General features: G+C 46.5%; 1 protein-coding gene across 1 annotated transcript in view; it reads right to left on the bottom strand.

Annotated features, from left to right (window-relative positions):
* The window catches only part of ADGRE5 (adhesion G protein-coupled receptor E5), a 53,043-nt gene continuing 26,508 nt past the window's right edge, over positions 1 to 26,535 (bottom strand). The window contains exons 7-20 of the mRNA XM_015415184.1: positions 25,679 to 25,822; positions 22,785 to 22,831; positions 21,611 to 21,703; positions 17,623 to 17,797; positions 17,226 to 17,339; positions 15,766 to 15,965; positions 14,252 to 14,440; positions 9,306 to 9,497; positions 8,004 to 8,224; positions 7,473 to 7,539; positions 6,421 to 6,512; positions 1,557 to 1,725; positions 1,002 to 1,109; positions 1 to 173 (exon numbers count right to left, since the gene is read on the bottom strand). Coding sequence (XP_015270670.1) covers positions 141 to 173; positions 1,002 to 1,109; positions 1,557 to 1,725; positions 6,421 to 6,512; positions 7,473 to 7,539; positions 8,004 to 8,224; positions 9,306 to 9,497; positions 14,252 to 14,440; positions 15,766 to 15,965; positions 17,226 to 17,339; positions 17,623 to 17,797; positions 21,611 to 21,703; positions 22,785 to 22,831; positions 25,679 to 25,822 — 1,844 coding nt within the window. The 3' untranslated portion in view covers positions 1 to 140. The remainder of the gene's footprint in view (positions 174 to 1,001; positions 1,110 to 1,556; positions 1,726 to 6,420; positions 6,513 to 7,472; positions 7,540 to 8,003; positions 8,225 to 9,305; positions 9,498 to 14,251; positions 14,441 to 15,765; positions 15,966 to 17,225; positions 17,340 to 17,622; positions 17,798 to 21,610; positions 21,704 to 22,784; positions 22,832 to 25,678; positions 25,823 to 26,535) is intronic.

Consider the following 26,535-nt stretch of genomic DNA (forward strand, 5'->3'; position numbering starts at 1 on the left):
GCCTCTATGCCCTTCTATTGTCCTTGCTGCAGCAGGCCTGTAGCAGTGCGTAGTTCCACCAGAGGAAAGGCTACTGGAATGATGGGATGTATTTATCATGTGCAAAGTTGCAGTCTGGGAACACACTTCAGGAGACATTGCTATATTCCAGATTCTCGAGAAGACTTCTGTGGCTGTAGGGAAGGAGCAAGTAGAACAGTCCAATAGCTTATTATACTACTATATCATCCATATATTTCCCACTCACCATCTCCTGCCTTTGCACCTCATTACAGCAAGCAACCCACAGTGTTTGCAGTTTGGCTTGCAAATCTTCCCCTCCCAGGGATCTTTTCCCCTAAAGGAAATAGCTGTATTTGAGAAACTTCCTTTTTAAAAATGGAAACGATGCAGAACCATAGGATCACCTATCTTAGTAAAGACTCATGTGCTTACAGCAACCCAACACTCCCTTCACTGGGGGTAGTCCTGAGCTTTCCCTCTTTCTGTAGCCATGTTCCCCCTATTATAGAATAGCCTCCCCAGGACTACCAGCTAGAGCCTGTCCCTTTCAGCCTTCAGAAAAGCCAGGCTATTCCAGAGAGTGTTTCGCAAATGATTATTGGATGTTTCTGGATACTCAGTTATAGTTAATTATGACACCTGATAAAATTGTAATTACATAGGGGCTTTTTTTGGGGGGGGGGTGTCGTTTCTAATTTTATTATGGTCTGAATTCTACAGTTTATTAGGGGTTTAATTTTTTAAAAAAAGATTGTAGACCAAGTTTGTTTTTAATTAATGATAATGTTCGGAAGGATGGGATATACATGACTTAAATGCAATAAATAGAAGAGGGTGGGGCTACAGAATAGAAAGCCTTAGCCAGGCTGAAAAACAGTTCCAGAACTGCAGGGTTATCCAGAAGGTGCCAGTGATGATCTGCAGACAATCTCCAGATGGGGTAAGGGACTGAGTGAGGGGGTGAGATGAGGAGGAAGCTTTCAGCAGTTTTCTCTTACCCGTAATGTGTTGAAAGTCCCTGTAGAATTGAACTCTGTATACTTGTCACTACTTTGGGGCTTGCCACTTCTGTGCCGGCAAAGCAATCGGCAGTAGTCATCACGCACCTGAACACAGAATAAAGTTATGATTGACATGCATGTTGTAATAATCTTCAGCATTTCTGAACAAAAGCTCTCTCTTTCACTATCAAATCACAGCTGAATTATGGTGACCCTGTAAGGTTTTCAAGGCGAGAGACATTCAGAGGTGGCTTGCCATTGCCTTCCTCTGCGTAGCAACCCTGGATTTCTTTGGTTGTCTCCCATCCAAGTACTAACTAGGGCTGACCCAGCTTAGCTTCACAAGATCTGATGAGATCAGGCTAGCCTGGGCTTTCCAGATCAGGACAAAGAAACTCTCTACAGCCAGACAATTGTATCCTTCAAGAACTCCTAAATGCTCTTAAATACTTAGATCTTACAGCCTCACCTGAAAGTTACTGACATCCCCAAATGCTGAACTCTGCAATTCCTCATCGTCTTGCCTTGCCCCCTTCCCCATGCTTCAGTTACCTGTTTCTTGAGCAGACAGTGCAGGACGAAGATGAAGAGCCCCTGGAAGCTGTTGAGGATGGTGAAGATGTAGGACATGACAAGGCTGTGATCACTGAACTGAAACATGCCAAAGATCCAGGTGGTGCCCAAAATACAGAGCTGGGCAATGGCTGTGATTACAAGTACCCTGAAGACAGAAAAGAATTGAGTGCACAAATTATACCGATGGCTACAATCCTTGTCCTTACAGGAGGCAGTCAGGATCAGCCCCAGTGTCAACTGCTACCTCAGCCAGTCCTAGGTACAGCATGATGTCCTTAGTACAGTTCTCTACGACAGCAATTCCCAAACTTTTCGGTATGGTACCCCATCCAGGACTGGCCCAAGGGTTTTGGGGGACCCTGGGCAAACTATGAATCTGGCATCCATCCAGTTCAGCATTCCATTTTCTACAATGGCTACCCAAATGTTTTTGAGAAACCAACAAACATCACTCAAAGGACACAGCTTCCCCCCCCCCCAATCAATCCTAAACAAGCAGCATTCCGACATATACAGCCTTTGCATATGGAGGTTATATTCCAGCCTTTGACCACCATCTCCTTTTCCACTACTCTCTCAAATCCCCCCTAATATTCTAAGAAGCTCACTCTAGTAACCATCGGGACACATTTTGCTTGATCAACAATACATGCAATGAGGGGAAAATACCAAAGAATGTATGACATGGAAGGTACTGTTTCCAGGATCAGATCTTCATTTCCAAAACACAAAAGAGAGCAATGGAAAGGGCAGGGGCAGCGATTAGGGAAGGCTGGCCTGTGACTCACTTTCAGAGGCTCTGTCTTTGATCCCACCATTGTTAATTCAAAGGAACCAAATATACTGATGGCCGTGGAGTGGCCTCCAATTAATGCTAGAGAAATGTCAGATTTAATTCAATGATTAAAACTTCATAAGGTTCCTGGTCCAGATTTAAGGCCAATCCAGTGTGATGGGACTAGGATCCTTGCTCCCTTTTTCTCTAGAAGAAATACCTCAGGAATTATGCCCAATTCTTGGAAGAGGGCTATTATTGTTCCAATATACAACAAAGGAAGTTTTTCAGATCCACAAAATTATCTACCTATAAGCCTATTATCTGTGGTAGGGGAACTGTATGCTTCATTCCTGTATAACAAGTTAACATCTTGGGTCTATTTATCTAACATTCTGGGAATTGAACAAGCCAGCTTTCAGAAAGGCCCTCTCCATAAGACCACAGCCTGGTTTTACAATTGCTAGTGGAAAAATACACTATGGTAAAATGGGGAACCCTCTTTGCCGCTTTTATGGATTTAAAACAAGCTTTCTATTCAACCACAAGAGAGCAACTTCAGAAAAATTAGAACAAACTCAATAGACAAAAGGCTATTATGGCTAATCCAACTATTATATTCTAATTCCTCGTCCCAAGCTTGAACAGGAGTTTTAGGACAGCTAACTAATGAAATCCTCCAAAATAAAGGGGTTAGGCAAGGCTGCTTATTGGCCCCTCTTTTGTTCAATCGATATATAAATGATCTAGCAATCCTTTTAGCTCCCACTTTTCTTGGATAAAGCTAAGGTCCTGGATCCCTTCCAGTCCAGCTTCCACCACGCCCATGGGATGGAGATGGTGCTGGTCGCCCTGGTAGATAACCTCTAAAGACATTTGGACCAAGGCGGTTCAGCAGCACTCCTAATTCTACTCGATCTATCGGCAGTGTTTGATATGGTTGACCATGAGGTGTTAATCCACCGGCTTGCTGACACTGGGATACAGGGACTTGCCCTGCAATGGCTAGCCTCCTTTCTTCAGGGTCGGGGACAGAGGGTGGCACTTGAGGGGGAGTTATCCCAGCGGCACCCACTAGAATGTGGTGTTCTGCAGGGTGCGATCCTCTCCCCCATGCTGTTCCATATCTATATGCACCCCCTCACCCAGATTATCCGGAGATATGGACTGGGTTGTCACCAGTATGCAGATGACACCCAGCTCTATCTACTGGTGGACAGCTGCCCAGACATGGCCCCAGAACATCCCGACGAGGTGTTACAGGCCGTGGCTGGATGGTTATGACAGAGCTGACTGAAGTTAAACCCATTTAAGACGGAGGTCCTGTACCTGAGTTGCGGGGGGCTGAGTCAGGGGATCAGGCTCCCAACCTTCGATGGGGCTCCACTGGTGCCTATGTCGAGTGTGAAGAGTCTGGGGGTGTTCCTGGATATCTCCTTTTCTATGGAGGTCCAGGTCACCACCACTGCCAGGTCTGCCTTTTTCTATCTGAGGCAGATCAGACAGTTAGCCCTGTACTTTACTACCCGAGACTTAGCTACAGTGACCCATGCAATGGTCACTTCCAGATTAGATTATTGTCTCTACGTGGGGCTGCCCTTGACTCTGCTCTGGAAGTTGCAGCTACTGCAGAATGCAGCAGCAAGGATGCTGACGGCGATGCCTGTGCGGGCTCATATCCACCCAGTTCTGTGAACTGCACTGGCTGCCTATTGAATTCCGGATCTGCTTCAAGGTGCTGGTGCTTACCTTTAAAGCCCTACACGGCCAGGGACCAGCATACCTACGAGACCGCCTCTCCCTATATGAGCCCCGGAGGGCACTGATGTCTACAAACCAACATCTGTTAGTGGTTCCTGGCCGCAGGGACATCTGACTAGCTTTGACCAGGCCCAGGGCTTTGTCAGCCCTGGCCCCTGCCTGGTGGAATGAGCTCCCATGTGAGATCAGGGCCCTGCGGGACCTACTACAGTTCCGCAGGGCCTGCAAGACAGAGCTCTTCCGCCGGGCACTTGGTTGAGGCAGCGGACGTGTGCCCCCCCCCCCAAGCTTCTCTGGCCTTAGTTCTTCTGGCCCAACTTTTCTGGTCAATTGTCCATCAGTGGCCTGAGTCAGATTGATCATCTAATCGTTATATGGTTACATGGCATTTTATTATATTTATATGTGAATTGTTATTTTAATATTATTTTAAGTGTATTATTTAATTGCTGTACACCGCCCTGAGCCCACTTGGGGAGGGTGGTATATAAATCTAATAAAATAAATAAATAAAATTAAACATAAAGCAAAAGTATCCAGTAAATGCTCTAATTCACTTTTTTCATACCTGGGGTGGGAATTCTATACCTGGAGCATCAAAGCATTTAATGCTAAGGTAATTCCCCAAATATTATATGGTATTGGGGTTTTGATTGATGCAGTAGATGAATCAATTTACCAACCTTTAAGGCAGTTTCTCTGTGGTATATCAGGCATGCCAAACTGTGTTCCTGGGGTAGCCCTTAGAGTGGAATTAAATCAGAAATCTCTGGAAGCTTTAGCATAGCAAAGATCATTTTTGTTATATTTTAAGATGCTCATGTCTAACGAGAGGCTACTGACCTCTTGGGAAAAGGTCATTGAAAACAAGCTTCAGATGTTGGGCTTTAACCCAAACAAAGCATATGAGATAAAGAAATCGAGTTAGCGGTGATATCCCTGGATTTTAGAAGTATGCAGGAGAGAGCACAACAAATGTGCTCAGTAGCTGCTCATAGCCTAATCCCCTTTATTTCACAATATGTTTTTTTTACTTAATGGTGCCCCAGTACAGAAGGGCATTTATGCTGGATAGGCTAAATGCCTTTCTGTCAATGGTTACTGAGGGCCGTTATGCAGGTATTTCTTATTGTGATAGAAGATGTGAGTGTGGGGATGGTCATTCTGAGACTCTGGAATACATTTTGCTGTTCTGTTGTTTTGGGGAGGATCTGAGGAAGAAATATTTAGGGCAGTTTATATCTTATACATTTTATCTTTCTTCACAGAGTCTAATTCAGATGATACTATTCGATACAGTTAATAGGATCGTGTTATTAGTAGCAAAATTGTTGTTGGCTGTAATTAATTGTAAAAGGGGATAATATAGGGTTGTTTCAGTGTGATATTGCTTATAGCCCGTTGGCTGCTAGAGCAAGAGCATTTTAAGTAAGCAAGCAGAGGCTTTCTTACTTACTTTCTTTTAGGTCCCAAACCAACACAATGGGAAACCCTGATCTACAAGACAGAACCAGGGTGGGGGGGTTTAAATTGGGAGGTTGTATCATGAGTAGGGCTAAGAAAAGTGGTTATTGCAGTCTTGTCATTACATGGAGAGACAACAAACTTTGCAGAATGACAGGTACTTCCTAGACTCTAGCAGTGATGTGCATTTGTTTATTAACAAATGAAAACACAAGGAAACAAAAGGAGTGGGTTTTTATAGTAATAATAAAAACAAATTGAAAACATTAATTAATTATTCTGGGGTTTTGCTGTCTGGTTGAAAGCGCTCAGGCAGACTTTGGGTTTGGAAGGAGACAGAAGAGAATAAAACGATGGGGACCATTTCCAATTAGCAGAGCAAAAGGCAGCTTGTGACAGAAGAGACACTGAAAGCAAAAATTTTAATTGCCTATTAAACCCCAATCTTTTCTCCAGTCTGCCAGAAATTTAGCATGTAGGATATCTTGAGGGAACAGTACAGTTCCTTAAAGATTCCATCCAAACTGGAGACCTGTTTTCCACTGAAACCAGCAAGAATTACCATTTACCCAAAAGGAAGACTAGTATCCCCCCCCCCAGGTGTGCAGTCAAGAAAAAGAGGGCATCATCTTAAACTCACATGCAAGGTACAAGTATGTAAAGCAATAAAACTTTACAAAAATAACAACACTGCAAGGGGGTTGGTTGTCTTCCATTCATGGAAATACAGGTAAAAACTAATGAAACAAAAGGGAATTGAACAAAACTGAACAATTGAACAAAAGGGAAAAATATACCACACTAGAGTCCAAGGGGACCTCCTTCTCTGTAGATGCTTACTTCTGCTTTTTTAGTTGACTCGTGTCAGGATTGATGTCTGCAAATTTCTTAGTAAGTTTCCAGATAGTAACCACGAAGACAATGGCATTGATCTGTTTAGAAGAGAGAGAAAGGGGATGTTAGCAAGGTGCCAAGATAAGACTCGGACTTAGGGCTGTTTCATGCATCACATTTTTTAAACTTTCCTAATATGTATATATGGTCTGCATTTTTCCCCCCTACATGTGTATACACCAGTAGGAAAAAGTCATGTGTGAAACAGCCCTTAGAGAACAAAGATTAATATCTGGGCTATTTGGATGGTTAAAACCCTTAGCTGCTTTGGTGAGCTCATTTGCCAAAAAAGCAACATATAGCCAGACAAAATGTTCCCAGCCCATTTGGAAAAGCTTTTGCACTGAACTGTGACCAGACTGATGGACTGTGCCTTAGAAGACAGTGGGAACCAGAATCAGGGCAGTTTTACTTGGGTGAACTAAGCCCCAGATCCATACAGGTCCAGTGCTTCTCCATTACTTGGAGAAAGTTCCTCTAGAACCACAGTGTGGGAGGTATTTGTGTGGCATCAGGCAAGACACAGAAGGAAAAGCGTAAAACAGGAAGTATCAGGCAAAGTGCAAGAAGACAGCTAGGGAATTGATAAAGGGCCTCATAAACAGCTAACTGAGACCAATGCACCCAAAGATGAATAAGCCACTTGTGAGCAATTCCCCCTCTAAGCTGTGGAGTCTTGTGAGCAAAAATTCTACTTTGTGAGCTACTGGCATTAAAGTTGTGAGCGAGCAGTTTGGCTACTGCCTAAATTAGCTTGCTCTGGAGCCATCCTTCCTGAGCGAAGACAAAAAATGTGTGAGTTGGAGGCTAAAAACTGTGAGCTAGCTCACACTAACTCAGCTTAGAGGGAACACTGCTTGTGAGTGTATGCTGAAGATGACATAAAGTTTGGATTGTACAGAAGCTTAAGTAATGAAAACAGAGGACGCGCTGTGATGGAAGGAAGGGTGGCAATCCAGGTAGGAGGGATGGATCATTGAGGATTCACTGGGCTTTACCAGGATGATGAGGCAGACAGGTGCCAAGAAGCTCCACAGAAACCCACGTTCCATTGAGAGCCAGCAGCTGTGATGGGTGGGGAGGGGGGGGAGAAAGCAGAAAATGAATCTTTTTGCATGCATCAGTATTCATAGCAGTCATCCACCCCCTGGGAAATCTTATTTGTTTAAAAATATATATCCCATGCTGTCTTCCATAAAATAACCTTTTGCCATCCTTTCTATGTGAGCCCCTCAGCAGAAACCTCTCTGCCAATGGGGCAGGAATTGTAGCTACACATATAGCAGCTGTGTCACCAACTACTTAGTGCTCGAGGATGGAAACTGCATGATCTTTTGCTTGCCTGTTGAGCCCTCTTATTCCAAGAGCAAATCCAGCCTTTGGCCTCTTCTCTCAACAGCACCATCCCACCCTTTAAACGACACACCTGCTACACAAGTGCAGATGCTTCCGGTTCTGGTGGCCAAACTTCTGAAGTGCCCAAGTTTTCTGTAACCCATGTGGGTGTATGCTGTAACCCCAGGACTCACTTATTCTTGGTGCCATAGCCTCGATGGTCGATGGCCGCTGCAATTCCCACCATGATGGCTGGGAGTCCATATCCCACAAGTATATGGTGCCAGTGCTTGAGACTGTGGGTTCTGAAGACCTGAACTACCATCAAGTAGAGCTCCACACCTTCTAGCAACATCCAGCAGAAAGCGGACAGGAAAAAGTAGTGCAGCAGCCCAGCCACTATAGCACACGCTGTCTGGAAGAGGAGACAGGACCAAAGGGAGACTGTGAAGAGACTGCTCAGTGAAGACTTTTGCACAAAGGTCTAAGTATGCAGTGGCCAAACCCTTACAGGAGGAGGAGGATTGGATTTATACCCCGCCCTTCACTTGGGGTCTCAGAGCGGCTTACAATCTCCTTCCCTTCCTCTCCCAACAACAGACACCCTGTAAGGTAGATGGGGCTGAGAGAGTTCTGAGAAAACTGAGACTGACCCAATCTGGTTCTCCAGATTAGAGTCCGCCTCTCTTAAGCGCTACATCAAACTGGCTTCTTCAAACAAACAGGGCCACAGCCTAGAAACTGAAATGTCCATAGTGGAGATCAGCTATCTAACCACAGTACCAAGTAACCTGTCACCCTCCCCCTCGAGTGAAACACGGACCTCCATGTACCTCTGCAAAGCAATCTGACTTCCTAGCAAAAGCTGCAGATTCTGATGGCAGTGGAAAGTGCTGCCAAGTCACAGCCGACATCTGGCAACTCTTCTCTTTGGCCTCTTCTCTTTCAAGAAAAGAGACATTCAGAGGTGGCTTGCCACTGCCTGCCTCCCCATCATGACCCTGATATTCCTTTGTGGTCTCCCTTCCAAATACTAGCCAGGGCTGACATCCACATGCTGTGCAAAATAAATTGCTTTGCTTCTGTCTCAGCCAGGAGATCTCTGCACTATGGAAGATACAAAAGATCTATTTCATTAAAGTTGGTGTACTGGAGGCAGTCACACTTCCTAGCCCAGTGCCACCTTCAGCCATTATGCTGCACTTCTGGTCATGTGCAATCCATTGCAGGTTTCAGTTCTTACCTGTTCAACTACATATTGCCCCTCCTTGAAGGAGCAGGCACAAGTCCTTGCTGAGGTGTCATCTGGGACTATATGGAAGGGACACTTGTCAATCAATGTAAAAACCCCATGCTCCCAAGGAGTAACTGGGAGCCTCCCACATTGAAAAATACCCTAGAAGGGCCCTGGGCTCCCTTTTTTCCTCCCTCCCAGCTACTTCCCTTGGAATGCCTCTTATGGATAGTTTTACAGATTGCCTGGCCTGGTCAGTTACCTTATTGGCAGTGTTCCCAGCACCCACCAGGAAGATGGCATAGGCAGCAAAGAGTGCCAAGCAAAGGTGGAGGTGGATGGTGGTGCGGGTGCCTCGGATGGAGCGACAAAACAGGAAGGTGAGGATGGAGAGGAACAAGAAGATCAGAGAGACAACCAGCCCGATCCTGGTGATGACAACCAGTCTGTGGTCCTGCTCGGGAGGGAAATCGTTAAGGTAGTGCAATACAAGTCAGCAGAAAGGGGGCCATAACCAGCGATTTGGCAAATCTGCCCACAACAGAAACCCCTCCTGGTGCACTCAAATAAATAAGTGTTGGAGAAGAGAACTTCCTGTTTGCACCATGCTGTGATACAGGACAGCATGGATAGCTGATTACTCTTCTGGGAAGTGTTGCAAGGAAGAAAGTTTAGAAGTGGAAGTAAAGCTTTTGAAAGGTAACCTAGTAGTGATATGTAATCTGAAGATGGAGAGGTCCTTCTTGGGCAGCCTGCTTTGATCAAACTACAGCCTTGGGCCAGACTGCCCACTAACAAACCCATTAGCAAACTCACTCCTAGCAGCCTCTGTACCAGGAAGGTACCATTCAAAAGCAGCTGATCTCTAGACTTCTGCAGGCCTTTGGGCGCCAGAGTGCCTTTGGAACCCCTTTCCTCACCCATCTGACATTTGAGATGGAAACCCACTTACTCCTCATCACTCTTGAAGCCTGGGGGCTTGGCTACATCCACATGCTTTGCTAGGCAGTGAAGTGAGTAAAGCCACAGGCAGGTGCAGAACGGCCTCATGCCCCCCTCTGCCCCTAGCTGCTGCCTCTGCCCCCTTCTTTCTTACTGTTGTGCTGCTCTGAGGCTCCTGCCTCTCAGCTGCACTCATCTGCTGGGACCTGGGCAACTGCGTGGGCTGGATGCCAAAGCAGAAGGCAGTGGCAGGTGACTGCTGCAGAAACAGGGCTGCCCGAGGCAAGCAGCCTGTACTGTGCACACTCATAAATGCCACACCACTTCCCTTTTACTCCTTCTTGGCTATGATCGGGTGTGCATGTCACAGCTACACACAGATGGTGGCAGTGTCTCTGGCTGGGGAGGGCCCGTTACAGGTCCCTGGGTCCCATGGCTAGTTGTTGACACAGGGACTGTTAAAAAGTTGGCTCCGAATTGTATGTGCAACTGTTAGGAAGTTACACCGAGAGTACAAAGAAGAAAATTCACACATGTCCCCACACAGTGAGCTCCTTTTCAGCTGTTCCCCTGCTTTGGTGGAAACACAAGTGACTCATGCATCCTTTTTTCATACTTTTTTTTTTAAAAAAGGGATGCATCTCCTTTGCAAGAGGAGCCCTGGTCACCAGATGTGTGTCAACTGTATGAATCTCACTATGGTGGGAGATGTGCAAGTTTCCTCTTTAGATGTTACACTGGGGGCACAAACCGCAGATGTTAGATTCATCATCATCGTATAACCTTCATCTGAAACTCTTCCCCGTCTCCTCCTCTCTCTCTCACTCATTTCAAGCCCTGGACTCACTAGCAATCCACTGAGCAGACTGGAATCTTTTTTTAGCATTAAGGAGCCTTCCTATCTAAAGGACTCTTTCTCCAACATTTATTTATTTATTCTATTTATACCTCACCCTCCCTGCTGAGGCAGGCTCAGGGCAGCTTACATAAAATGAACATATAAATACAATTAAAGTCCATCATAAAAACAACCAAAAACCATAAACAAATCAATTATCCTAAAGTGCTGGAACAATATTCAGATAAAGTGCGAGAGCAGAAATTTCAAGATTGAGCAATACTCTATAGGTGACAATCATGATGGTATTCCTGCACCAGCTCCATTGATCTACTTATTTATGCAGCGAGGGTGGCTAAAGGTGGTAAGGCCAGGGCACAGTGTCACTTCTCAGATGTTTTATGTGGCTTCTAAGCAAAGGCCTGGTGGAAGAGCTCTGTCTTGCAGGCCCTGCAGAACTGTAAAAGGTTCCACAGGGCCCTGATCTCTTCCGGGAGCTCATTCCATCAGTTCAGAGCCACCACGGAGAAGGCCCTGGCTATTGCCAACGTGGCATCTTTGGGACCTGGAAGGGCCAACCAGTTTTGGGCCCCTGAACGCAGTGCTCTGGGGAACATATGGGGAAAGGCAGTCCCTTAGGTATGCCAGATCCCAACCATAAAGGGCTTTAAAGGTCAAAACCAGCATCTGGTATGCTATTGGCAGCCAGTGCAGTGCTTTCAACACAGGCGGGATGTATTCCTATAGAGAAAGACCCATCAACAGCCCGGCTGCAGCATTTTGCACTAGCTGCAGCTTCCGGATTTGAGACAAGGGCAGCCCCGTGTAGAGAGCATTACAGTAGTCTAACCTCGAGGTGACCATCGCATAGATCACTGTTGCCAAGTCGTTGCATTCGAGGAAGGGAACCAACTGCCTGATCAGCCAAAGATGATAAAAGGCTGACTTGGCAATGGCTGCTACCTGGGCCTCTACTGATAAAGAGGCATCCAAGAGCACTCCCAAACTCCTAACCTCCGGCACTGGCACCAACTGCGCCCCATCAAAGGTTGGGAGTGGGATCCCTACCCTCGGTCCACCCCGGCTCAGGCACAGGACCTCCGTCTTTGTCGGATTCAGTTTCACTCAACTCAGTCTAAGCCAACCAGACACAGCTTGTAATGCCCAGTCTAGATCTTCTGGGGTAGAGTCAGACGGCCGCCCAACAGCAGATAGAGCTGGGTGTCATCTGCATATTGGTGACACCCCAGCCCATGCCTCCGGGCAATCTGGGCAAGGGGGTGCATATAGATGTTAAACAGCATTGGGGAAAGTACCGCCCCTTGAGGTACTCCACAGATCCGTGGGTGCCTATGGGACAGCTGTTCCCTTAATGCCACCCTTTGTCCCCAACCCTGAAGGAAGGACGCGAGCCATTGCAAAGCAAGCGCCTGAACTCCAGAGTCAGCGAGGCGGTGATTAGTAGCTGATGGTCGACCATGTTGAACGCTGCTGACAGGTCTAACAACAACAGCACTGCTGACCCGCCTCGATCCAGATGCCTCCGGAGGTCATCAGTGAGGCCGACCAGTGCAGTCTCCATCCCATGTCCTGGGTGAAAACTAGACTGGGAGGGGTCTAAAATGGAAGTGTCATCCAAAGAGCTCTGTAGCTGGACTGCAACAGCCCTCTCGATTAACTTGCCCAAAGAGGGCAAGTTGGAAACCGGCCAGTAGTTGGCCAATTTGGCTGGATCCAAAGATTTTTTTTTCAAGACGGAACGAACTACTGCCTCCCAGGGAACAGCCCCTCCAAGAGGGACCTGTTAATAATCTCCCCTAGGGCACCCTGAAACTCATCACGACCAGCTTTCACTAGCCACAATGGGCACGGATCAAGGAGACATGTGGTGGGGCGTACAGCCAGGAGCAATTTGTCAACTTCCTCTAGGCTGAGTGGACTGAAGTGATCCATAACCTGACTGGAAGACATGAGGAGCCTCGAGTTCACTCACTGTCTCAACTGTGGCAGGGAGGTCACGACGGAACGACAAGACTTTGTCCGCGAAATAGCTCGCAAATGCCTCACAGCCAATATCCAATTCCCTAGCGTTTGACCTGCTTTGTAGCAATGTCAATTGCCATCTCACAGGATCTCAAAAATGTCCTACAGGATGTTCTTGTAGCTTCATCATGGGTGTGCTGCCACTGTCTCTCTAGCTGTCTGAGCCCTTGCTTCATCAGTCACAACTCCTGGGTGTACCAAGGTGCAAGCTTGGAGCAAGGGTGCAGAGGGCGTTCGGGAGCGATCTCGTTAATGGTTGCAGAGAGTTGGCTATGCCAATCCTCTACAAGCTCATCTAATGAACTGCTGGGGGGCATTGGATCCCATAGAGCCATCTGAAGCCGTATTGGGTCCATGTGGCTTCGCAGGTGAGTTAAAATACGCTCGCCACCCAAACAGGGTCGGGGTGAAACATTCAGACGGGCCCTCAGGGCAAGGTGGTCCAACCATGGCACTGCTAAGGCAGTGATCTGGTCCACTGTAACCCCCGTCATGAAGATCAAGTCAACTGTGTGCCCAGCCCGGTGAGTGGGAGTCGTTATATATTGGGAGAGTCCCAGCGCCACCATGGACGACACTAGGTCTGCTGCCTGAGTGGAGGCCGCATCATCAGCATGGACATTGAAGCCACTCAAGACTATCAGTCTAGGGTGTTCCAATGCCCAGCCTGACACAGCCTCCATCAGGGACTGTGGGCTATTGGCTGGTGCGTTGGGCAGTCAGTACACCAGCCAAATTGCCAAACTCTCCCTGGCTTCCCAAACTAGGCCAGCACACCCTATGCCTGCGATCTTTGGTGGCGGGAGCACCCTGAAGGAGTAAGCCTCCCGAATGAATACAGCCACTCCCCCCCTCCTGGTCCGCGACTGAGAACCCGGGAGGCAACAGCTGGGAGAGAGCTACTGTCTCCCCCTCTCGCACATTAGAGATACTTATGCTGGAGGAAGGCTCTCTTTAGGCTGGAAGAAGAGTCCTCCGGGCTTCCTCCAGCCTGGCTCCTTTTTACAGACCTTTTCCTCCATGTCAGTACACAAGAAAAAAACTGCTAATAGCAAAGGAAGCATGCTTTTTTATTCTGTAGTCTGCCTTGAGTCTCATCAAGGAAGGAGGGCTATAAATAAATTTAAAAAGAAGCATCAAGTCTTCTGCTCATATGGACTTGTCTTATACCAAGTCAGACCACTGGTCTATCAAGGTCTGTATTACCTACTCTGACCAGCAGTATTTCTACAGGGTCTCAGGCAGAGATCTGTCACATCACCTACATACCTGGATCCTTTTTAACTACAGATGCTGTTGAAGTCAGACTGGGATCTTCCGCCTGCAAAGCAGAGGCTCTCCCTCTGAGCCATGCCCCTCTCCCTTATTGTCTGTTTTGGACTCACCTCCACTTCATAGAAGGCCATAAGCACAGCAAAGCTGGTCAAGTGGTCGCACTGGCAGCGGGTGCTGTTGCCACTGGATTCCAGAAGTTGGCAGCCTTTGGTAGACCAGCCCCCACTGATGGGCTCCCAGAAGGCACAAATCAGTCTCTGTTCAAGCTTTTTGCCCAAGGAGAAACTGGGAGGATGTACCTTAGAAGTAAGGGGAGTAAGAGTCATGCTCAGTGACTTGAGAGCACAAAACTTTCCCACCATGTCAGCTTTATATTATGTGAGCAGAGCAGAGTCTCCTCCAATTTTAGTTTACTGTTTTTATCTAGCAACACTTCATAACTTTCTCTATCATATTTGTTGATAAGGGAAGGTTTTATAAGGATTTTGGTGGAATGGGCCCGCGTCAGCTGGCAGGCCCCGCTCTGCCCACCCCTCCTTTGCCTGACCTGGCACCTGAAGGGGCAGTTTTTCACCACTGCCTCCGGGTACTGCTGCCACCACTGTCCCTGTCTTGGGTTCTGGTTAGGCGGGACAGCCTCCTAACCTCCCTCTGATGTCACTAGAAACCCACCTCAGGGCTTCCTGGCAATCTTCGGGGCTCCCCTGGAGAGTTGGCAACTGGCCATTTTGTTCTTCTCCTCAGAGAGTCCCCAACCCACTCCTAGCGTGTCCAAGTGGCTGGGGGAACTATGCGATACAGAGGGACTTCTCAATGTCAACATTAAAAGGATTTATTTTGAAACCACTCAACTATATACAGGCTTATTAACAGTGAACTGAAGAATCAAAATAAAAGTGACAAAATCGCTCCGTCTCTCCCTTCACTACACATACCCTGTCTAGATGGTCTGCAGGGCAGCCACATGACTTGCTTTCACTTGAAGGAAGTTAGATTAGCACAACTCCCAACATGGCCTCTGCCTCCTCCAGCCGACAGCCTGACTGACTCCAGACTTCTGACAGACCGACCTCAATTCTCATAGACTGGCCTCCCGCCCCAAAGCTCCACTATCTCCAACAGCCCTTCCCGCCCAGGAAGTGGCTCTCCCTCCTGCAGCATTCTGGGGCAGATCTCCTCACAGCCTTGATGGACTTCCTGTCCTCTCTAGGGAGCTGCCCTCAGACTACTGGTTGGAGACAGGAGGGGGAGGGAATGAGGAAGAGACTAGGCCAAGGCCTACCTCAGGTTTGATGGTCCCCTCCTATCTGGCCCACACCAACTTAAACATATACATAAAATGGCGTTTCTCCACAAGGATCTGTATGTGAAGGCAGTGTGTCAGGGAGGATAGACAGCTTGGGATTTATTGCACCCATTGTGGAGAGATAAGATGTACAGCCCGAGACTTGGGAGTGGGCCAACCAGAAGTGGGCCAAGGAGGATATTCTTTCTCTTCTGGCATGTCCAATTCCCTATGTAAAAGGGAAATGGCAGTTATTGTACAAAGCCAGCCAAGGAAGCATGATAAGCTATTGTGCACTGGCAGGAAGGATAAAGAGGAAGGGTACAATGAACTACTCACAGCTTCCAGGTGGTTGAATGTAAAATTCACAGGGATATTCAAGGACACGGTGTTTTTGTGGCCTACAAAGGCAGCTGCTACCTTGGACAGTATTACTTGAGTGATGGGCTGGTCTGCCTCCCCTTCACTCCCATCAATAGGAGCTCCAGTCAGAAGAGGCCCAAGGTCTTGGTAGGAGAGCAGGCCTATCAGACTGACGGCTGAAAGGACAGAGGTGGCAGTTTAGATAGAGTGCATTGGCTCCCAGAGAACTGGGGGCTCAACAGCTGCTGGCTGGGATGCCACAATAAGAAGCTCCTTCTAGTGTCCCTTGAGAGCATGTCCTTCTTGACCAGACCAAGGGTCCACCTAGTCCACTATTTTGTTACCAACAGTGGTAGCCAGATCCCTCAAGGAAGCCCATATGAGATGGAGTGACCAAAACTGTCCACAGTGTTCCACATATGACTGCACCACAGATTTATCCTGGGGCACTACAGTATTTGTAGCTATATTCTGAATGCCTTTCCTAACAGTCCTGTCATGACCCCAGGGGGTCGCCACCTTCCACCGCCACCACCCTGGATTTCGGGTTCCTTGAGAAGGCCCAGGGTACCCTCCCAAGCCCATCCAAAAATGCCCCCTTTTTAATCCGAGAACATCAGTGTGATGACCAGGCAGGTAACAATAACAAAATGGTTTATTAACACAGTACCGGGGCAAGGAAAACAAGACAAGGTGCTTTAAAAGATCTAACAGTGTTTAAAAGGCAAAATAAACACAAACCTAACACGACTACCTAGTTCGCTTAACTGGTTACTCCTTCAAGGCCCACAGCCTGCCAGGCTACATTACCTGTTCTCACTCTGTCCCCAGTGAGGGATCTTTTTCTCTCACCAGACCAGCCTGTCCCCTCTGTGAGACCAGACCGCAGCTGAGAGACGAAAGAACACCGTTTTTCACAGTTAACAGCTTAAGTCAGAATCTCCTCACAGACTCTCTGGAAACTGATTGGCTATAACCCTCTCTAAGCATTATGGGGATTGTAGGCTGTCTGCTTTCCGCTCCCACACTGGTCTCTCCTGGGACCAGACCGCACGAGGCCTTGCTCCCAGTCCTGCACAGATCATGACAAGTCCCTACAATGGAATTTGCCTTTTTCACAGCAGCAGCAGCAGACAGAACATTTTCATTAAACTATCCATCACACTCCCACAATCTTTTTCCTAATCAGTCGTTGCTAGCTCAGACCTCCATCAGTGCCTGGCACTGCAGCTGTGCCACAAGGTGACTTACTCCTATTCACTATATAAGTTCCTCATCTTTTTGTAGTCACAGAAGGAACTGTGCTGTGGCTACAGCTCTAGGGAGTACCAATATGGCCATAGCCACAGGACCATGCCTTTTGTCACTACAAAAAGCTGGGGAAATTACACAGAAAAGAGGCACTGCTGTCCTTGTGGCACAGGGAAGCTATTTACCTTTGTCTTCTCTGTTTGCAACATCCCAGCTTAGCTCCATTTGCGTCCCATTCTGAGATAGCAATGCTGAGCGCTGACTGTGGTTTCCGGCTGTCCTGATCTCCATGTCCAATTCTGGAATGACAAGAATTGCATCAAGGTATAGAATTGCATCTAGCAGTAAAGGGCAAGGGTAGCTATCACTGAACAAAACAACACTTTCTTCCAAATATCCCAGTTGCTCCACCAACAGAGTCTAGAGCCTGTATGAAGCAGAGTGAAAGGAAAGAGGATATTCCCCATACTTTTGTTGCCACACACACCTGGAAGTTCTACAGAGGACAGGAGGGTAAGAGGGAAATCCCAGCCTCTGTAGTTACGGAAGACTGAGATTAGCCAAAACCTTCTGCACACTAACCTGTGCCTTTGCTGGTCTCAATGCTTATGGGCTCATTGGCCAGGGTGACCGCAATATTTCTGAGCCAAGACTCTACCTCTCTCATCAGTTCAGTGGCTCTGTGGTGTTTTTCCTCCTTGCTTTCATTATTCGATGCAAGTGAGCTCACTCGATCATCCAGCAGATTCAGCATATCCTAAAATTGAAGACAATTTACATCACTAGCTCTTAAGGGCAAGGCTGGCACCAACATGTTCAGGCATTCACATGTGCGCACACACACAGGGAGCAAGGCAGTCAACATGATAAACATCAATACCTTTGTCTCTTCTCCCCCCTTCAGTTTCCCCTCCTTTCCTACTCCTGGCAGCCTCTCCCTGGGAAACCTCTGGCTGAGTTGCTTAGCGACAGCTGCTGGGCCATGCCCAGTTCCACATAGTTGCCAGCCCTCAGGTCTGGGTGGGGTTTCCCCCACTTTTGGGGGGGGCTCCAATCTACCACCACCCAGCTGGCCCATGGGGGAAGCCCCACCTTCTAGCCCCTCCCCCAAGAGCAATCTCCCTTCTCTGTCCCCCTCCTGCAAGATTTAAAGGGCTTCAGCTGATCGACGGGGAGCATGTGGCCTGCCGAGCAGCTGGAGGGGCCCTTAAATCTTTCAGGGGGGAGGGAGAGGGCCTGTCACTGGCTGAACGCTCTGCTCGGTCTTTTTGCAAGTGGGGTGGAGCCACAGTGCGTGGGGCTGATTTCCCAGCAGTGATTTGCATGCCTGAATCCCAAGTGGCTGTCACAGGCTAAGAGGCAGAAGTCAAGTTCAGTCCGAGGTCGTTGCCAGGAGAGTCAAAGCGAGAGCCAAATCATGAGTCTGAAGCAAGGGTCAGGAAGCCAGGAATCCGAGCCAGAGTGGAGGTTCAAAGACAGGAACCGAAGGTGGATGTGAGGCATGCATGGAGGTAACTCATTGCTTCCACGAGAGCCCAATCTTGAGTGGGAGTTATATAGGCCTCTGGCTGGGCTTCCCGTGGTGGCGGTGGTGCTCCTGCTAATACTCAGGACTCAGCGCTCGCCTTCCCTGCCAGCGTGCATCTCGAGGGCGGGTGGCTAAGTCTCTGCAGAGCCACTCCCTTAGCTGAACCATCCACGGAGGTGAGTCAGGCGGGCTCCCCGATTGCACCTGTGCTGCCTCGGCTGCTGCAGGACCAGGTACAGGGTTTACAGGCTCAGACGCTGGCAAGTTGTCAACTTGTGAGGAGTCAGAGGGGGGCCGGCTTCTGTTTCTGGCAATGCTGGCGCCTCTGGCTGTGATTCCAACTTGGGCAGGGACTCAGTGCCATCGTCGCCGCTCATGACACTGGCAAATCACTGCTGGGAAATCAGCCCCACCCCACTCACAAAAAGACCCTTTAAAGGGCTCTCCAGCTGATTTAAAGGGCCCTCTGGCTGATGGTCACTGTTGGGGGTGGCGCTTGGGGGGATCCCCGCCTGCCCCTGGAATGCCCCCAAATCCCCCCACTGGAGTGATGCGGGGACCTGGCCACCCTAGGACGTGCTCGCAACCCTAGGACTTGTGAGGGGCATCTCAGTTTCTTAATCCTTTTCCCCACACTATTTCCTTTTCCCCTCCTCCCAGCAGCCTCTATATTCTCACCTTTCTCTGCTTCCTTTTCTCTTTCTCCTTCTTCCCCGCTTGCGGGGAGGGCAGGGTATAAATAAATAAATAAAATTCTTCCTTTTCTCCTTCTGCAGCCTAACAGTTTCATCATTCTTTTCACAGCAACCCTGTGAGGTAGGTTAGGCTGAAAGTGTGTGACTGGCCCAAGATCACCCAGCAAGATTCCACAGCAGAATGGGGATTCCAACCTAGGTCTCCCAGATTCTAGTCTGAAACTCTAACCACTACATCACACTGGCTTTCATGTGGTGGCTGCTGCTGACCAGTAGCAAGCAGCTAGGCCTGGGTGAGTCTTAGAACTCATGTGGTATCAAGTCATCCATGGATAAGGTTGCCATTCCCCAGGGCTGGTGGGGGAAACCCTGCCCACAAACAGCAACGTCCTCGCATGACATCCTCACATCAGGGACGTCACACAGCGATGCTCTGGTTTTGGGGCAAAACTCTATGGTTTGACCCCAATTTTACCATAGAGTTTCACCCAAAAACAAGAGTGTCACCCTGATATGTTAGATCGCTGTACAGGGGAAAGAAAATAACTAATTGCACTGTAAACAAAGCAATAAATAGAACAACTGCCAAGGATAAGATGCACTTTGCTTAAACAGGTTTGTTCCTAAATAAACATACAGTAGGATCTTGCCCATGCTGCATTAATTAATGGGGAATACAGAGCTACATTAAGTGCAATTCACTTGTACCTGAATGTGCAAACAGAATAACTGAACAGCACAAAAGTGTCCCGCAGTGCAATCCTAGCTCTTTGGGGAACTTGGACAGGAAACCTAAGTCTCGATTCAGTCCAAGAGGATGCATTGTCTTGAGTTTTGTTATCAGTTGCAGTTTGGCAGTCTCTCTTTCTAATCTCCCTTTGAACTTCCTTTTTAAGAGAACGGCTACTCTTAGGTCAGCAGCTGAATGTCCTGGAAGGTTAAATTGTTCCCCCACTGGTTTTTGAATGTTGTGGTTTCTAATGTCAGACTTCTGTTCATTTATTCTTTGTTTGTAGGTACTGGCCTATTTGTCCAGTGTAGAGGGTGGAAGGGCATTGCTGACACGTGATGGCATAAATTACATTAGAGGATGAGCAGGAATATGAACCTGAGATGGTATGGCTGATGTTGCTGGGTCCAGTGATGGTGTTGCTAGGATCTATATGAGAGCAAAGTTGCCGTCTTGGTTTATTGCAGGGCTTGGTACTGGAGTCCATGTTACTGTTAAGTTGTTTGTCATTGCGTGAAAAGTTGTTTTACGTTAGCAGGCTGTCTGTAAGCAAGAGAAGGGCTGACCCCTCTGCATATCACACCGGCTATTGTCATTCACCATCAGAAATCACTCCACTCTCCATGATACAAGGACAGATGGACTCACATTCTAGCTGTATCTGAGGAAGTGAGTAGTGACTCACGAAAGCTCACACCCTACCACATATTTTATTAGAGCTGCAGTGGCTCAAGTGGTTAAGACACTGAACTGCAGGCTGTGGAAGGTCGGTAGTTCAGCAGTTCGAGACCCGAGTGTGCCACATGACGGAGTGAGCTCCCGTCTCTAGTTCCAGCTCCTGCTAACCTAGCAGTTCGAAAGCAAGAAATTGCAAGTAGATAAATAGGTACCACTTCCGTGGGAAGGTAACAGCGTTCCGTGCGCCTTGGTGTTTAGTCATGCTGGCCACATGACCACAGAAACGTCTTTGGACAGTGCTGGCTCTTCGGCTTTGAAACGGAGATGAGCACCGCAACCCTAGAATCGGATTCGATTGGCTTTCGAGCAAGGGAACCTTTACCTTTACCTTTAAGGTGCTACTGGACTCTTGCTCTTTTCTACTGCTATAGACAGACTAACACGGCTACCCATCTTGAGCTATCTCCAGTAGCAGCTTTGTTATATATTTTTTTAAAAAAATTAGAGCACACTGGGCACTCTACTGTTTTTATTCTGTCATAGATTCCACACACACACACACACCCAAGTATCCAACTGGGACTTTCCTCTCTTCTTTCAGGTGCTCCTCGGCCAACATAAATGAATACAGCCGCCTTGCTTAATTCAGCTCTGAAATGGAGCTATTGTTGTCAGCCCTGTGCAAGTATTTGAGAGATTACACAGAGGAGGGGGGATGGAGGGTTCTGTATGGAAGTACACAAGTTCTCTCAAAGTTAATACATGAACTATGAATACATAATATGTGAATATCACTTGTTTCAAGCACGTATGTGCACGGATGGGGAGAATTTGCTGGGCATCACTGCCTACTAGCCTATTTTAATAACCGGTATATCTGATCCTTGAAATAATACTGGAAAGGGGAGGTGGCAGAGAAGAAGGAAATTCAAAACATACCTTCAGGAGTTTCTCTTTATCCGTATGGTTCTGTGAACTCAGTGATGAATTGCAGATGCTATCCAACTGTGCTGTAAAGTTGCAGATGAATGTCTGCAAAACAATCCCTCCCAAACTCCAGTGGATGGAGATGGAGGGAACTAGGATGAGAAGAGGAGTCTAGACCACTGTGCCCGTTTAAGGCAAAGCATGAAGGATTAGGGCTATGGGTTATGCTGCTGAATTACAAGTCAAACAGAACAAGAAAGAGGTCATGGGAACCATCAAGAATGGAATTTGGGGGGGAAATAATAAATGGTTGGAATTTACTATATTTATGTACATACAAGATGTATTTAGAGGACAAGCCCACAGCAGGTATTTTGTTCTGATGCCTTGAATAGTGAAATTCAAAAAAGATTCAGTTTCTTTTAACAATAATAAAAACATTCCCATTTGCATTAAATGAAGGTTCTGAAACCTGTTTTTGGGAGGCATACTTTGTAGATACTTTGATTCTGTTACTTCAAAAATGCAGGGATTAACAGAAACACCAGATAAAACAAAAGCATGTAGATGACTGGGAGTGTATGATACATAAGTAGGGAGAAAACTGTCTGTCAGAGGAAATGTCAGGGATAAAACATTTGAAGGGTAGAGTTTTAAAAGCTATAATCTACTTAACCTCCCCCCAAACTTGATAACCTATTATCTCAAAGGACAAAATAAGTAAAGCTGTGCATTTTCCAAAACTGCATAACACAAATGAAGAAACTGCAGTAGTCACAAAATTTAGCATCCAGAAAAATCTAAGTTTACATTAAAAACCCACCCAACACATTTCTAATCCTTCAGGCAACAATGTAAGGACGTGTTCAAGTATTGGTGCATAATGCTCAGAGGCAATCTTAGGAGACATTGTGAGAGTTAAGCAGAATCTTCATGTTTTAGGAGCTCTTTGCCTTTCCCCATGGATAGTATAAAATTATACCAAATAATCAATTACATGCAAATTTGCAAAATAAGTTTTTTAAATTTAATTTTGTGTTGCCTATGTGAAGAATTTTTGGTTTTAAAAAACCCATCAAACATGTACATGTTACATCCATTACCTAATTCTGTAAAAAAAATCAACTTAGACTACACATGGAGTCAGTTTGGTCCTGCCTTTCAAAATTCTACATTTGGGGCTCACCTGTTCATTTGAGCAGTTACTGTTTGAAGATGCTGAACAGGGGGATCCTGGGGACAGAACAGATAAGGCATTAGAATGTATTGCTATCCATCCCTTTTCCCAGAAGTCCTTCACATTCTGGCTCCCTTTTGAAAGTTAGAGTATATTACAGTAATGTTTGTATTAAGTGGTCCACGATACCTTTAATAGTGACAGTTATTTATAGCGTAACCTGCTGGGTAGTTGAGGGGATGGATATTAAAAGATTGCAAAACTACATTGCACAGCAACATAATGGTACCCCTTCCAAGATATCTCTCAGCCCCACCCACCTCACAGGGTGTCTGTTGTGGGGAGGGGAAGGGAAAGGAGCCGCTCTGAGACTCCAAGTGAAGGGCGGGGTATAAATCCAATCTCTTCTTCTCTCTTCTCTTCTTCTTCTAATGTGTCCATTCTGCACATATGGCTAGATCTCAACCTACTTAGTCACTTCTAGGGATACAGCAAACTGTGTGGCAAACAAGTTTAGCAGGCAAACATACTATTTTCAACAGCTGGGATCACTTGTGAGCTGAACCTTAGATCCCCTTGCCTTCCCACCATCCAACTCCAGCAGCTTCCCAGGTGGTGGAGAGTGTCATTTTCTTCTGGATTCTGGGCACTTTTAAGCCTGCACAATAGGTGAATTTGATTCTTCCCCAGGATCATGGGCAGCTGGGTCAGGCAATTAAATGACTCGGAGTGTTGGGAACTATGACTCCCATTAGGCTGTGCAAAAATGTGCATGAATAAGATAACCTCAACACCACCAACTTAAATGAGCACCAAACAGTAAGACCATTTCCACATGTTGGTTTTCTTAAATCCCTGAATCTTACCAATTTGTCCTCATTAGTTTGGCAATTCCAGGAGTAGCTTCAGATCTAGTGGCCCTTTAATGCATGGTATTCAGTCTAGTTTTCCAGCATTTTTCTCCCATTCAAGTATAGGCCCACGTTTCCTGTGATTTTTTTCCCTTCGGATATAGACTCAGATTTTTCCAGTGTGAAATTCCAAAATTTGAATTTTGTCATTAGCTGCCCTTTTGTGGCATCACCATTGCTTTGAAACTTACCCCACATGGTGAACTGTTTAATTTTTTTAATGTGATCTATTAATTGTATTACAATGCTGATATTTATTTTATTATATTACTGTGTTACTCCCATCATTATTTTTCTTGTTGTTCACAATATTTTTCACGGAAACAAAAAACATGAGACAGGAGTACAAATGGGTAGCTGCTCATAACAGCTGTTCTGGGAATGCTCCCACAACTTGCCCATATGTTAAGCAACTGGATCACATATTGCATGAAGATGCAAGCATGCATCCCAAACGAGTGGCTAGGAACCCGAAAATACGGTTTCTTCCACCTGTGCCCAGGGCACTAGCAGAACCAGCAGCTGGAGGAGAGGAACTATTATCACATGAACTGTTGACCATCAACCCAGAGCACGTTCACTACTCCATACCTGTGGCTTTGGCAAGTAAGCGGATTGGGGTGGGTGGGTTTCCAAGAGTTTACACACATGATTGGTTGGTCAATATAAAGGTACATTACGTTTCAGATGTTGCATCCATGGTGTGTTGTTGCTGCATCTGCACCTTAAAAACTGCACATTTAATCAATTTTCTATTATGCTGTCCCCCCCCACCTGTTTGTGTTGCACTAATGCAATGACACAATTAAGTTTGTTTTATTTGTGCCTGCCCATTTTTTAATCCTTTTCTCATTTTAGACACAGGTGAAAACACCCCAAACAGTAGCCTGGATAACCATGGGTGAGTGTAGGACCTTGATGAGACACAATCTCCATACAGGTGGATGAAGGTAAATGCAATCATTGCCGCGCCCAGAGCCATTCATAGATCAATCCAAAGAAAATCCCCCCAAAGTCTCTTGTTCCAAGGGATCCCAACAACAGGTGCCTACAGATGGATTTAGGACACTGTAAAGGAATTAAAACAACTGTGGACATCACACTGGCTGTCATATGGGGGCCACCTCAGCAGCATATAAGGATACAGAGCCCACCATTTTCTCCAGGGGAACTGATCTCTGCCATCTGGAAAGCAGTTGGAATTCTGAGTGATCTCCAGCCCTCACCTGGAGATTGGACACATTTTCCCTCAGAACAGCAAACTATTTAGAATGTTAGAGGCAAAAGCCAATCAAGTCGCATATGCAAACAACCTCTGTGTTCTGAGGCAAAGGCCAATGAGGCTGCATATGCAAATAACCTCTGTGTCCTGACTGGCTATGGGTGGGAGAGGAACAGCAAACTGTTTAGAATGTTGGAGGCGAGACTCAAGCAATGCAGCCAGTGGATAGGGTCAGATCCCAGAATAGTCTGAAATGAATCCAAAGAACAGAGGGTGGCTAACTGTTTTCAATCACCCAAGCTGGAAGAGGAAGCTGCCATGCCAGCATTCCAGGGGAGTGGAAACTAGTTACTCCTGTGGAAATGAACCATTTGTGAAGGTTGTAAAAACGATGCACCTGAGTAGCCTAGTTAGATGTTGCCTGAGCAGAAAATGATTGCTATCAACACATTTGGAATCCAGCTGTCTTTGCCAATAGAGAACCAACAAAACAAGCTAGGCTAGGAAGGTCATTTTGGTTTACTGAAGCAATCAATGGACTTCTGCTTTGTTTTGTTTCTCATGTGCAGATTTTTGAACAAAATATTACCAGAAAATATTTTTAAATGCTCTACAAGTGCACCTTTCCCCAGATTCTGTAATATTTTCCTATTTGTACCACTAGCCTTTTCTGGATGTTGCATAGAATTCTAGACTCTGGAGCAATTCATATGTCACAACATGGTCCTGCCCCACAGCCCCTTCCCCCAGCCTCCAGCCCCAGAACTCACGCTTGCAACTGCTCTTTGTTTTACCCTCACGGGTAACTTCAGTGTAGTCGATATATCCAGGTACGCATGAGCACCGAAATCCCCCTTCATGGTTTACGCATTTGGCACCCTCGCTACACGGGTTTGAGCGACACTCATCAATATCTGTAAAGAAAAAAGAAGAAAAACTACCATGAGAACAGGACATTTGAAAAGGGAAATGAGAGGCAAAGGCTGAGGAACAACAAACTGTCTCTGAGGATACAACATGTATCCTATGTAGACTGAGTGTCTGTGAGGATGTAGACTATGTATCCTATGTAGACTATGTATCCTATGTAGACTGAGTGTCTGTGAGGATGAACTATAGTTGTGTGAATTAATTAGATCTGATTTCCTGCAAGGCATTTTGCATAATGGGACATTTTGAAAATGCTGTCATTAATCAGTGTCATGCATTCAACATGGATTGCAACCAGGCTAAAGTGCATGTCTTGAATTGTCCTTCAAATGGCAGGGCAGGGATGGCAATGGCTCTCTAACAGGGAGGGCTTCTCTTGAAATTGCAGCGCTTCTCTGGCAGAGGGCTTCTCTTGAAATTACATGGTACATTATCAGTAACTTTGATGAAATTATAAAATATATTTTAGTACATGGCATGCAGGTAACAATGCAAGTTACAAGTGAGAACCTAGGCTACACCACTAAACCTTTATTGGAACTCGGATTCATTTCAGATATAACTTTTAAATATTATGCAACTAACTTATAAGGATAATGACAACTTAATAACACCTAACAGATTCTGAATTAATGAAAACAATAAATATTATATTTAACCACACAGTAATCTGGGACAACATTGGGTTCGAAAGTCA

The sequence above is a fragment of the Gekko japonicus genome, unplaced genomic scaffold (genome assembly GCF_001447785.1).
Source record: "Gekko japonicus isolate JY-2015 unplaced genomic scaffold, Gekko_japonicus_V1.1 scaffold83, whole genome shotgun sequence".
Classification (NCBI taxonomy): Eukaryota; Metazoa; Chordata; class Lepidosauria; order Squamata; family Gekkonidae; genus Gekko; species Gekko japonicus.